The sequence below is a fragment of the Schistocerca serialis genome, chromosome 3 (assembly GCF_023864345.2).
Source record: "Schistocerca serialis cubense isolate TAMUIC-IGC-003099 chromosome 3, iqSchSeri2.2, whole genome shotgun sequence".
NCBI classification, from domain to species: domain Eukaryota; kingdom Metazoa; phylum Arthropoda; class Insecta; order Orthoptera; family Acrididae; genus Schistocerca; species Schistocerca serialis.
Genome location: NC_064640.1, coordinates 953737103 through 953751533, shown reverse-complemented (window position 1 = coordinate 953751533; position 14431 = coordinate 953737103). Strand labels below are relative to the sequence as shown.

At 40.6% G+C, this 14431-nt stretch overlaps 1 protein-coding gene across 1 annotated transcript in view; it reads left to right on the top strand.

The window, feature by feature from the left end:
* The window catches only part of LOC126471399 (PH-interacting protein), a 285806-nt gene that overhangs the window by 171127 nt on the left and 100248 nt on the right, over positions 1 to 14431 (top strand). Inside the window, exon 12 of the mRNA XM_050099524.1 lies at positions 2734 to 2861. Coding sequence (XP_049955481.1) covers positions 2734 to 2861 — 128 coding nt within the window. The remainder of the gene's footprint in view (positions 1 to 2733; positions 2862 to 14431) is intronic.

Genomic DNA, 14431 nt, shown 5'->3' with positions numbered 1-14431 from the left:
TAAATTCGCTCAAAAGTCAAAACTCACATGGAGTTGATGGCATTTCCAATAGAGTACTAAAAGCTTGTTCCCAACAGATAAGTAGGATTCTCAGCCACATATATAGCAGCTCACTGAAACAGGGCATTTTTCCAGATAGACTGAAATATGCTATTGTTAAACCATTGCATAAAAAAGAGGATAGGTCTGATGCTAACAACTACCACCCAATCTCACTTCAGACAACTTTATCCAAAATTCTTGAAAAAGTAATGTATTCAAGAGTAGCATCACATATTTGTAAAAATGAAGTACTAACAAAATGTCAGTTTGGTTTTCAGAGAGGCTTTTCAACAGAAAATGCTGTATATGCTTTCACTGATCAAATATTAAATCCATTGAATAACTGAACATCACCCATTGTGAATCATGAAATTCTTCTAGATAAGCTTAAGTGTTGTTGTATGAGTGGGACAGTGCACAAATGGTTTAATTCATATTTAACTATTGATGTGTTGGTATCTGTGCCAACACCTTGTAGATAGAGGCGGCCTAAATGCACGCTATCTAACGCAGACGGGCGTGAATTCTGGAACAGGTTAAGTATTGAATGCTAATAAGAAAAGTATGCAGCTCCTCGAATACTTAACTTTTAATTATCTTTGTTGGTGTACAGCGTTCTATATGAGACATTTCATACTATAACTGTCAAACTATGAAAGGCTAATGGCGCCTTGCTAGGTCGTAGCCATGGACTTAGCTGAAGGCTATTTTAACTGTCTCTCAGCAAATGAGAGAAGGCTTCGTCAGTGTAGTCGCTAGCAAAGTCGTCGTACAACTGGGGCGAGTGCTCGTCCGTATCTCGAGACCTGCCTTGTGGTGGCGCTCGGTCTGCGATCACACAGTGGCGACACGCGGGTCCGACATGTACTACATGGACCGCGGCCGATTTAAGCTACCACCTAGCAAGTGTGGTGTCTGGCGGTGACACCACAACTATAAGACTGCAGAAGGTAGAAATTAACAGTGCAGATAGTCTGCAAAAATCAACAGAGTCCTCTAACTGAGGCAGTATCAAGAATGGTGTCCTATAGGGTTCAGTCTTGGGTCCCTTATTGTTCTTACTATATTTTAATGACTTGCCACTCTGTATTCATGAAGGTGCAAAGCTAGCTATTTTTGCTGATGAGACTTATATAGTAACAACACCCAACAAACAATAATCAGCTGAGGAAATTGTAAATAATGTCTTTCAGAAAATTATTAAGTGGTTCTCTGCAAATGGACTCTCACTAAATTTTGAGAAAACACAGTATATACAATTCTGTACAGTAAATGGCATTGATGAATATAGACTATGAACAGAAGTCTGTTGCTAAAGCGGAATATTCAAAATTTCTAAATGTGTGCATTGATGAGAGATTGAATTGGAAGAAACACATCGGTGATCTGCTGAAATGGTTAGGTTCAGCTAGTTATGCTATTAGTTATTGCAAATTTTGGTGATAAACATATCAATAAATTAGCCTACTATGCCTATTTTCATTCACTGCTTTCATATGACATCATATTTTGGGGTAATTCATCATAAAGAGAAAAAAGTATTCATTGCACAAAAGCATGTAATCAGAATAATAGCTGGAGCCACCCAAGATCACCTTGCAGATTTTTATTTAAGGAACAGTACTTTGCAATACATACATTCACGTATGAAATTTGTTATTAATAACCCATCCCAATTCAAAAATAATGGAGAAGTGCTTAGCTACAACAATAGAAGAAAGGATGATCTTCACTATTCTGGGTTAAATCAGACTTTGGCACAGAAAGGGGTGAATTATGCTGTCACAAAAATCTTTACTCATTTGCCAAATAGCATTAAAAATCTGACAGGTTACCAACCAACATTTAAAAAAAAATAAAATAAAAAAAAAAATCCAAATGACAACTCCTACTCAATAGATGAATTTTTAGAAATGAAGTAGTAACTGTAAAAAGAAAAATTATAGACAATGTGATTCAAAATGCTGCCCCAAAGCATTCGTTATTATTGTTCTGTAATGCTACAAATTACACCATGCACATATAATGTATAGTACCTTCTATTTATTGCAAAGTGTATCGGGAAAAAAGTCGGAGCTGATCTTTCTGTGCAAACTTGTGAAAAAGATTAGCAACAACTTGTTTCTCGCCATTAATAGTGTTACATGCACATGTTTCACTGCGAAGCAGGAAGCAATGTCATTCATTTTCACAGTATGTATTAACAGCCAGACAATCGGAGCACAAGTAGCATTTACGAATCATGTGACTACACAAATTTTGAAATAAAGATTATGTAGCTGAAGAATGACCAATCATCGTGCATGCATTTGTTTACATCAGGTTTATTCTTATGATGAATGAAGTATAGTTTCACGTCTAATGCCAGTTTCACACAAAACAACATCATTGATTTGAAGGAGAGCAGAAAATGTATTGTTGATATAGACTTTTCATGTGGTCATTTTCCTGTATTAAAGGTTTCAAAATTATGCATTCTATGTGTGTAGAACAACACCCTGTAAAATCAGTTTCATAATTCAGTGTTCACTATAATAAATTTACATATTTCTTGTTGTATCTTTCTTACAGAATTGCTGCAAAGTTAACAGTTGATTGTAATAATTTTTTAATAGGATTCTGTATGAACATTCATGGTTTATTATTACTGTAATAGTTAGTTTACTAATTGTTGACTTCTGTTTTCAACAGATCTTCTGATACCACTGATGATCCAAAGGTGAAACTGAGGGTTTCAATGGTTTGCTGGAATCGAAGTGATCAGTTTGTAATTACAGCTGTCAGTGACTATAGTATTAAAGTATGGAATTCATCAACAGGTAAGAATATTGTGTGTTATCACAGATACATTTAAATATTTTGTTGAAAACTGTTACATACAAGCTGCAACACTATTTTCAAATACTACACTGGTTTTAAAAATTGATTTCTTTAATGCATGTAACACTGAATTTGAATTAATATATTACGAAGATAGGCTGTGTTAAACAATTTTCATTGAAGGTGTATTCTGAGTACTAAAACAGATAGTCATTTATGTCTTACAAAACACTAACAATTTGTGAAAATTGTAACACCCAAAGGTAATAACTTGAGATGTGTGAAATACTGGGCCAACAGTACATGGTTGAAACTTCACACTAGTGGCAATAAATACAGGGTGTTTGGACATCCCTTTTACAAACTTCTAGGACCTGTAGAGGTGAGTGAAAATGTAACATTTTGAATAGGAACCCATGTCCAGAAATGTACCATTTCCATTCTATGATGGCCTCAGTTCAGATGTTCAACTTGTTCATTTCTGCTTGAGAAACTGAATTAGGCATGACGCTGTACAATTATTAGGTACCAATTCGAAAGGAAAGATCCATTTATCACTTAAGCACATTTGTTTCTATTAACACTTAAATGTCATGATTTACATTCTTTCAAAACTGAAAAGGACACAGCTTACTGAACATACAAACCGCAGTACTTATGCATACAACAGTGGCTTGATGTGGCAACCACCAGCAACCTTCTTACAGACATTGTACCTATGGAGCATGTACTGGTACACACTCTCCGCCCCACCTGGTGTATCTTCAGTTTTTAATGTGCTGACCAGAACTTGTGCCACCAGATCTTCATCTGTCTCTACAGGAGTCTCGTAGGAAGACAGATGCTAAGTGACATCAGGTGAATGACTGTACAAGTCATCCTGTCTACCCTATTGCATACCAGAACAAACATTTCTGAGGCTTTCCTCTTTCCCTCAGCAGACATTGACACATTACACATCTGAATTGAAACTATCATAGAACAGAAACTGTACCATTTCTGGATGTAGGTTCATGTTCAAAATTTTATGTACTTGCTCCCCTCTACAAGTCCCAGAAGTTTGTAATGGGAATCTGTGAATACCCTGTATAGGGCCAGCTTTGCGCTCATGTCTTAATAGGAAGGGTCAGTGTTGAACCAGTCACAAAAGTGGAAATATTAAAGCATATGTGAGGATGCCTTATCAGGTCAAATGGCACAATGTTGGCATTTGATTAAATCTGAAGGGGAGTAAAGTGACTGGGAAGTGAGTTTGTCTTTCAATGGTATTTCACCCTGTACAGGATATGCCGCTATGGCAGAGATGGCTTTAGCAGTAGATAGAAGAGAGTTCTATGAAATGAGTGGCTTCTGGATAACACAGTGTGATCAGTGCATGGAATGGTGGCAATGTTGTCTGCATGCACATAATATACCTTAATGCTTTATCCACTGTGGGCTACTTGCTAGAACACTGCAGTGTGTGTGGATTTTTCTGTGCTGACAGTTTGACACCATCTGCTGTTGGCTGCCATTCCAACAGCTTCCATTGCTAAGACAGTTCAAACAGAACAGACTGCAATCAGATTGTGAACATTTTCACTGGCATGATTAGTGAAAAAATGAATTTTTTATGTATGAGGGCCATTTCAGGCTATTCTAAAATGTTGATGACTTGTGTGTTACACGCTTGATGTGACAACAGTCTGCAGCGTGCATTATTGAGGGAAATAGCGGAAAACATAAGGTGGTGTGGTTTGGGACATTGTTAGATTCAACATGTAATCTTGACTTTAACATGTAATCCTGTCAACAAAGTAAAATTAGGTGGAAGAAATCGCGTAATCACAAATTTTTGTGCAGTGGCAGGATAGAGTGTCATGAACAACACACTAAAAATCCCCACTGGTGCAGTGTGACTGTGGTGGCAGGAGGGCATTCACAAGTCTCTTTTTTTATATTTTTCCTTGAATAACTCAAAAACTATGACTTCTAATGAAAATGTTTCCCAGTTCAAAGTTAAACTACATTAAAATTCCTACAAAGAGAAATCCATTCAGTTTTTTTCCTGCGACTAATAGTTTCTGCTTTGCCATGATTAAAAATAGTGAAATGATATAAATTTTGACATAGGTCGTAGTTGGGCACTGGAGTGACTTCAGTGGCGACAAGTTTCAATTTGTGCTGGACTGGAACTCGAACCCAGATTTCCTGCTTTACGTAAGTGGTTGTCTTTTTATGTGAGTGTTTGCCTTAATCACTGTGGCTATCTGAGCATACTTTCCATCAGACCCAAACTCCATTTTGTCCCACACTACTTACACTACCTGTCCACCATACTCGTTGCTTACCACAGTGAGCAATGAGTATGGTGGACAGGGGATGCTACATAAGTAGTGTGTGACAAGATGGGGATTTGGATCAGATGGAAAGCATGCTTGGATAGCTGAAGTGATTAAGGCAACTGCTCTCATAAAGTGAGAAATCTGGTATTGTGTCTCAGTCCGGCCCAAAGTTTCACTTGTCACCATTGAATACATTTCAGTGCCCAGTTGCAGCTGGTGTCAGAATTTAATCCATTTCATCGTGTATATGTACGGGTGCAGGATATGCTTACCGTTAAATGAAGTGGGTTGTTGTTGTTGTTGTTGTGGTCTTCAGTCCTGAGACTGGTTTGATGCAGCTCTCCATGCTACTCTATCCTGTGCAACCTTCTTCATCTCCCAGTACTTACTGCAACCTACATCCTTCTGAATCTGCTTAGTGTATTCATCTCTTGGTCTCCCTCAACGATTTTTACCCTCCACGCTGCCCTCCAATCCTAAATTTGTAATCCCTTGATGCCCCAAAACATGTCCTACCAACCGATCTCTTCTTCTAGTCAAGTTGTGCCACAAACTTCTCTTCTCCCCAATCCTATTCAATACCTCCTCATTAGTTACGTGATCTACCCACCTTATCTTCAGCATTCTTCTGTAGCACCACATTTTGAAAGCTTCTATTCTCTTCTTGTCCAAACTAGTTATCATCCATGTTTCACTTCCATACATGGCTACACTCCATACAAATACTTTCAGAAACGACTTCCTGACACTTAAATCTATACTCGATGTTAGCAAATTTCTCTTCTTCAGAAACGATTTCCTTGCCATTGCCAGTCTACATTTTATATCATCTCTACTTCGACCATCATCAGTTATTTTACTCCCTAAATAGCAAAACTCCTTTACTACTTTAAGTGTCTCATTTCCTAATCTAATTCCCTCAGGATCACCTGATTTAATTTGACTACATTCCATTATCCTCGTTTTGCTTTTGTTGATGTTCATCTTATATCCTCCTTTCAAGACACTGTCCATTCCGTTCAACTGCTCTTCCAAGTCCTTTGCTGTCTCTGACAGAATTACAATGTCATCGGCGAGCCTCAATGATTTTATTTCTTCTCCATGAATTTTAATACCTACTCCGAATTTTTCTTTTGTTTCCTTTACTGCTTGCTCAATATACAGATTGAATAACATCGGGGAGAGGCTACAACCCTGTCTCACTCCTTTCCCAACCACTGCTTCCCTTTCATGCCCCTCGACTCTTATAACTGCCATCTGGTTTCTGTACAAATTGTAAATAGCCTTTCGCTCCCTGTATTTTACCCCTGCCACCTTCAGAATTTGAAAGAGTGTGTTCCAGTTAACATTGTCAAAAGCTTTCTCTAAGTCTACAAATGCTAGAAACGTAGGGTTGCCTTTTCTTAATCTTTCTTCTAAGATAAATCGTAAGGTTAGTATTGCCTCACGTGTTCCAACATCTCTACGGAATCCAAACTGATCTTCCCCAAGGTCCGCTTCTACCAGTTTTTCCATTCGTCTGTAAAGAATTCGCGTTAGTATTTTGCAGCTGTGACTTATTAAACTGATAGTTCGGTAATTTTCACATCTGTCAACACCTGCTTTCTTTGGGATTGGAATTATTATATTCTTCTTGAAGTCTGAGGGTATTTCGCCTGTCTCATACATCTTGCTCACCAGATGGTAGAGTTTTGTCATGACTGGCTCTCCCAAGGCCATCAGTAGTTCTAATTGAATGTTGTCTACTCCCGGGGCCTTGTTTCGACTCGGGTCTTTCAGTGCTCTGTCAAACTCTTCACGCAGTATCTTATTCCCATTTCGTCTTCATCTACATCCTCTTCCATTTCCATAATATTGTTCACAAGTGCATCGCCCTTGTATAAACCCTCTATATACTTCTTCCACCTTTCTGCCTTCCCTTCTTTGCTTAGAACTGGGTTGCCATCTGAGCTCTTGATATTCATACAAGTGGTTCACTTCTCTCCAAAGGTCTCTTTAATTTTCCTGTAGGCAGTATCTATCTTACCCCTAGTGAGACAAGCCTCTACATCCTTACATTTGTCCTCTAGCCATCCCTGCTTAGCCATTTTGCACTTCCTGTCGATCTCATTTTTGAGACGTTTGTATTCCTTTTTGGCTGCTTCATTTACTGCATTTTTATATTTTCTCCTTTCATCAATTAAATTCAATATTCCTTCTGTTACCCAAGGATTTCTATTAGCCCTCGTCTTTTTACCTACTTGATCGTCTGCTGCCTTCACTACTTCATCCCTCAGAGCTACCCATTCTTCTTCTACTGTATTTCTTTCCCCCATTCCTGTCAATTGTTCCCTTATCCTCTCCCTGAAACTCTCTACAACCTATGGTTCTTTCAGTTTATCCAGGTCCCATCTCCTTAAATTCCCACCTTTTTGCAGTTTCTTCAGTTTCAATCTGCAGTTCATAACCAATAGATTGTGGTCAGAATCCACATCTGCCCCTGGAAATGTCTTACAATTTAAAACCTGGTTCCTAAATCTCTGTCTTACCATTATATAATCTATCTGATACCTTTTAGTATCTCCAGGAATCTTCCAGGTATACAACCTTCTTTTATGATTCTTGAACCAAGTGTTAACTATGATTAAGTTATGCTCTGTGCAAAATTCTACAAGGCGGCTTCCTCTTTCATTTCTTCCCCCCAATCCGTATTCACCTTCTATGTTTCCTTCTCTCCCTTTTCCTACTGACGAATTCCAGTCACCCATGACTATTAAATTTTCGTCTCCCTTCACTACCTGAATAATTTCTTTTATCTCGTCATACATTTCATCAATTTCTTCATCTGCAGAGCTAGTTGGCATATAAACTTGTACTACTGTAGTAGGCATAGGCTTTGTGTCTATCTTGGCCACAATAATGTGTTCACTGTGCTGTTTGTAGTAGCTAACCCGCACTCCTATTTTTTATTCATTATTAAACCTACTCCTACATTACCCCTATTTGATTTTGTATTTATAACCCTGTAATCACCTGACCAAAAGTCTTGTTCCTCCTGCCACCGAACTTCACTAATTCCCACTATATCTAACTTTAACCTATCCATTTCCCTTTTTAAATTTTCTAACCTACCTGCCCGATTAAGGGATCTGACATTCCACACTCCGATCCGTAGAACGCCAGTTTTCTTTCTCCTGATAACGACGTCCTCTTGAGTAGTCCCCGCCCGGAGATCCGAATGGGGGACTATTTTACCTCTGGAATATTTTACCCAAGAGGACGCCATTATCATTTAATCATACAGTAAAGCTGCATGTCCTCGGGAAAATTACGGCTGTATTTTCCCCTTGCTTTCAGCCATTCGCAGTACCAGCACAGCAAAGCCGTTTTGGTTAATGTTACAAGGCCAGATCAGTCAATCATCCAGACTGTTGCCCCTGCAACTACTGTAAAGGCTGCTGCCCCTCTTCAGGAACCACATGTTTGTCTGGCCTCTCAACAGATACCCCTTCGTTGTGGTTGCACCTACGGTACGGCCATCTGTATCGCTGAACCACGCAAGCCTCCCCACCAACGGCAAGGTCCATGGTTCATGGGGGGGGGAAGTGGGTTAAGAAGTAATAATAAATGTGTGTGCCATGTCTAAGAGCAGTACAGCCATATTGAAGGGATACATTGTGTTCTGGGGTTTAACAGAATGGAAGGGGGAAAGGGGAGGGGTGAAGTGTAGAAATGCAAGGGAAGTTACTTTGCTAAATTGTGATAATGCACTTCCCTTTTTTCATATATTTGCAAACTAAGCAGCAAGTAGGTGATTTCCCACTCTGTCTACCCCACCACATCACTGAGCAACTTCAGGGGGTTTCTCAAAGTTATATCGTCCTTCTGCAGCACGCCTTATAAACCACTGGTGATGGGGTGCACAGACATATCTGAGGGATGGCGGGGGTGTATATTTTCCACAAAGTAAATTTAAACTACATCAACTACAGATATCAGTTACTAATAATATGAATGTAAGAAACACCTATGAATGGACAGAACCTACATAAATCTCTGCACTCAGTCGTACACTGCTAGAGGTGAAAGTGATTCATAGTCATCCTATTGTGCTTATATACTAGAGCTTTTTTAGTTTATTATTAAATGGGGGCATATTTGCTGTTAAATGAGCTTTTATGTAAAATGTGTTCCTGTACAGTGTGTGAGAAGTGTACAATTTGTAAGTGTGATGTTGATGGTGACCCGTGTAGTGTTGGTGGGGAAGGGACTGGATTGGTAAATGTTGCACCTTGCTGGTGTGTATCATTGGCAGTGTTGTGAAGACATGTAATTGTGCTGTACTCATGTGGTATAGAATGAATGGATGACTAGAAAGTTACTGCACTTTTCTCACCACTAATTGCATTAGTGGTAGCCTGCATAAATCTCTTCCATTCAGGAATTGTTGTCACTTGCAGAGTGATCCACAGGGGATCTTACAAGTTGGGTGTGAATTCGAGGTGTGTTAGAAAAGCGTGTTACCTTTTTTTCTTCTGACCACCTGATGTATTTGATTCTAGCATGCGTGTGTGAGTCGTTCTTGAACCTTCGTGCACATGCATGAATTTTTTCCCACCTGTCGATAGTATCAGTTGCTGGCAGGCAGGCAGCAGTTGAGTGAGGTACTGTGTGGTGCTCATGTTGGTTTTCATTGTAAGGGAAATGACGAAACGAGTGGAGCAGCACTACTGCAAAATTTTTTACCAGAAACTGGGCGACAACCAGGTGAAGCATTCAGAAGATTCAGAGGGCTTTTGTCCACAGCTTGTGGTCACACGGTCGCATTCTCATGTCCCAAGCACGGGGTCCCGGGTTCGATTCCCAGTGGGGTGAAGGATTTTTCACCTGCCTTAAGATGACTGGGTGTTTGTGTTGTTCTCATTATTTCATCATCATTCATGCAAGTGGCAAGATTGGACAGAGCAAAGGTTGGGAATTTGTACAGGCGCTGATAACCGTGCAGTTGAGCGCCCCACAATCCAATAATAATAATAATAATAATAATAATAATAAGAGGGCTTTTGGTGACAGTGCTTATGGTATCACACAAATTAAGGAGTGGTACAACCCGTTTTGAAATACAATGGCAGCACCACTAGGAAAAATGTGTGGAGTCCTGAGGGAACTGCTTTGAGGGTGATTAGGTATCCAGCACTCCAGATAAGTAGTTTTCTTCCCTGGCCAGAGGTCGGATACTTTTCTGACAGACCTCGTATGTCTGATGGAATTGGACTGATCATGTTCCAGTTTAACTGGAATCTACTGTAATGCATTGCTTGACTTACACTGAAATTTCAGAACTTCTGTAACACCTATGTGACCTACTTCCATTGGAGAGGAAGACTATTGAAGCCTGTAGGCCTCTTGTGATGTTGGGAGAGCTGAGGCTGGAGTGATGTATTTCATACCCCTCATGCTGTGAAAAGTATTCCAGTCAGTGATAATGGGGACAATGAAATCAACATTGTCAGATACATATTGACTGCGTGTTACACTTGGGACAGGCTCTTCAGGGTGGTAGACAGTTGACAACTCCAGCTGTTGACCTTTTCTTCATAATAGCTCACTGAACAACCGCAAATAAGTGCTTAGTTAATAAACATAAAGTAACTCCCCAATATAAGCATGAGCTCAGTGAAGTTATTTTGTCTACTCACAAGGGAGAACTAGACAAGAAATGCTGGGGAGTTATAGTCTGTCTGCAAAATGAAGAGTGCTCAGTGCTCATGGTGGGAGAAGTTACCTTTTCTGGAAGAACGCTACGATGTCATGTAGGATGACAAAGAATCAATTTCCTCTCTAGCAGTGTAGTGTAGATCATTGTGGAGAGATTTATGGAGAGTCTAACCAGATGTGCTTATTGCATTAGTATTATTAGCAACACATACCTGCATTTCATGTAGTTTTAATGCACCCTGTGGAAAATAAACATCCCCAGGCATGTCGGTGCACTGCATAGCCAGTGATTCATAAGATGTGCTGCGAAGGTTTGCTGTACTGTAGGTGCTTCTTGTAACATATTGGGGTAGGTAGTTTAGTGCCCTACATGTTATACGAGATTGCTTGCTGTGTTAAAATATAATTCTCAGGTTGCAATACAGAACACTTTATTAATCGTAAAAGTTCACAATGACTTTTTCCTGAAAACAGCAACTAAAAGATCATCCATGATCACTTCAAAGTAACAAACAAATAACTAGCTGGTATGATACTATATCCATGAGAAGTGTGTCTCCCCTTGTAGATGTACAGCGGTGTCCATGAGGAACTGGACTGCAAGGAGTAGTGTAGCAGCATGATGATGGTGCAAAGCTTGTCTCAGTGAGCTCTGTTAGGTGGACTATGAGGATAAACAGTTCCTGGCCTGGAACTGTGGAAGCAGCTGAAATGACCTGCTTGGATGCTGTGCTTTTCCTTATGTACCCAGCAGGTGGAAGTACGCTTGCTACCAGTTGCTGTGTGGACTGTGTTTGTTCTTTGAGAGCAGCCCTGCCGATTTCCTGGTGTGTGTGCTGCTTGGAAGTGTAGCTGTTGCCCCTGGTGGAGCCTGTAACAAATTGTGTTCGTATACAGAACTGTGTCATGACATGAGATGCCCATATCTCCAGAAGAGAGAAGCTTGTGAGGGTGGGTAGGCAAACCTGCAATGTGGAGTCTGCATAATGGCTGCGGACATGCTTAGCCTATGGCCAATATACAACAGATAGAATAGGGAATCACCTGCTTGTTCCTCAGTTTGCAGATCTATGAAGGAGGGATGTGCTTAACCATAATCCGATGACCTACCATCCCTCAAGTTTCTATTCTCCACCCCCACCACTTCCACCCTTTTACACAGCTAGAAGACAATTTATCCTGTAATACAGCTCTGCTGCACTTGGATGTGGTACACACATTTAATATTTGTTCTTAACTCACTCCATTTAACTACAAACATTAATTTTATATTATTAAATTACTGTTTCTAATAATGAGTGATTTTTCCATCCCTTGCAATGGAGAACTATTAGTCAAAGAGAGAGAGAGAGAAAAAAAATAGGACTTTTTTTGTAGGAAATTTCATGTAGATTAATTTTATACTGGGAAAAATTTTCATTACAAGCTGTGGGTTCTGTATTATTCAAGAAAAACATAAAACAAGTTACCTTCAAACTGCCCCCCATCCCCATGTTCATGCCCCACTGGTGGGGATGTTTAGTATATTGTTCATGACACACCCTCCTACCACTTTACGTAAATTTGCAACTGCACAATATTCTACTCCTCTTTGACCCCCTTTTGGTCTTATAAACAGCAATAAATAAACCAACAGTTATATTTTCCATCTCTGATTTATTCCAGACACACCTGGTTTCTGCATTCCATTATTCCATCATCATGCCCTCTGTGGTAACATAGCAGCTGCTAAACATTCATTAACAACCTGAGTGCAACTTATGTGCTCTGGTTGTTTGAGTCTATAGCCGTGTTACATATGCTGGTGCAGGTACTGGTTCACTTTTGCATATTTTGTGTAGCTATATAAGCTGAGCCACTATGTTACGGTAGAGAGCCTGATGATGGCATAATAGAATGCTGAAACCAGTTGCCTCTGGAATAAATCAGTGGTGAAAATGCAGCTGTTGGTTTATTTATTGCTAGTTATGTACATATCAGCTGTCATCTTATAATGGATGGATAAAATTAAATCTGTTGGTCTTCATTGACTGAGCTAATACCGAGTCCAATCTGTACAGCAACTAATAGATGTTTTTGTGCTCTTCAGTCCGAAGAGTGGTTTGAAGCAGTTCTCCATGCTACTCAACCCTGTGCAAGACACTTCATCTCTGAATAAGCCTCACCAATGTTCTCTGTAAGCTGCTGGAATGTATGGTGTGTCCGCTGTTTGGTTGGGTCCCGGAGTCACGTGGCCTGCTGCCTCCATGTCAGGGCAGTTTCCTCCAGGGTTGCTCTACCACTGATAATCTTTTATACCTTGAGTCTGCCATCCGAACAGCCTTTTCCAGATGACAATACCTGGTTGCCTTTTTTTTTTTTATGTACGTAAAGCGTACGACATGACCTGGCGGCATCATATCCTTGCCACATTGTATGAGTGGGGTCTTCGAGGCCCGCTCCCAATTTTTATCCAAAACTTCCTGTCGTTCCGTACTTTCCGTGTCCAAGTTGGTGCCTCCCATAGTTCCCCCCGTATTTGGGAGAATGGTGTTCCGCAGGGTTCCATATTGAGTGTATCTCTATTTTTAGTGGCCATCAATGGCCCAGCAGCAGCTATAGGGTCTTCGGTCTCCCCTTCTCTGTATGCGAATGACGTCTGCATTTCGTATTGCTCCTCCAGTACTGGTGTTGTTGAGCGGCACCTAGAGGGAGCCATTTATAAGGTGCAGTCATGGTTTCTAGCCCACGACTTCAAGTTTTCAGCCGCAAAGTCATGTGTAATGTACTTCTGTCAGCATCGCACCGTTCATCCAGAACCTGAACTTTATTTTAATGATGATCCACTCACTGTAGTGGAGATGTATTGATTCTTAGGACTGGTTTTCGATGCCCGATTGACTTGGCTGCCTCACCTTCATCAGCTTAAGTGGGAGTGCTGGCAGCACCTCAATGCTCTCTGCTGCCTGAGCAACACCATTTGGGGTGCAGATTGCTATATGCTGCTGCAGCTCTAGAGGGCCCTTGTTCAATCCCACCCTGACTATGGGAGTCTGGTTTATGGTTTGGTGGCGCCTTCAGTGTTGTGTTTCTTCTACCCAGTGTACCACTGTGGCGTTCGCCTAGCGATGGGAGCTTTTAGAATGAGTTCAGTGACCAGTGTCCTGGTGGAGGCCGGAGTCCCTACATTGCGGATCCGATGTGCACAACTGCTCTCCAGATATGTTGCACACATTCGTAGTTTTCCTGAGCATCTGAATTACTGTCTCCTTTTCCCACCCGTGGCAATTCATCTCCCGCATAGGCAGCCCAGGTCAGGGCTCACATTTGCGGTTCATGTGTGTTCCCTTCTCTCTGAACTGGAGTCCTTCTCTTTACCACCTCTGCTTGAGGTCCATTTATGTACACCTCCATGGTGTACACCTTGGCTGAAGCTTCATCTGGACCTTTTGCATTGCCCTAAGGACTCCGTTAACCTCGCTGCTCTCCACTGTCACTTCCTCTCAATTCTTGACGTGCTCTGAAGTTGCTTATACTGACGGCTTGATGGCTGATCATAATGTTGGCTT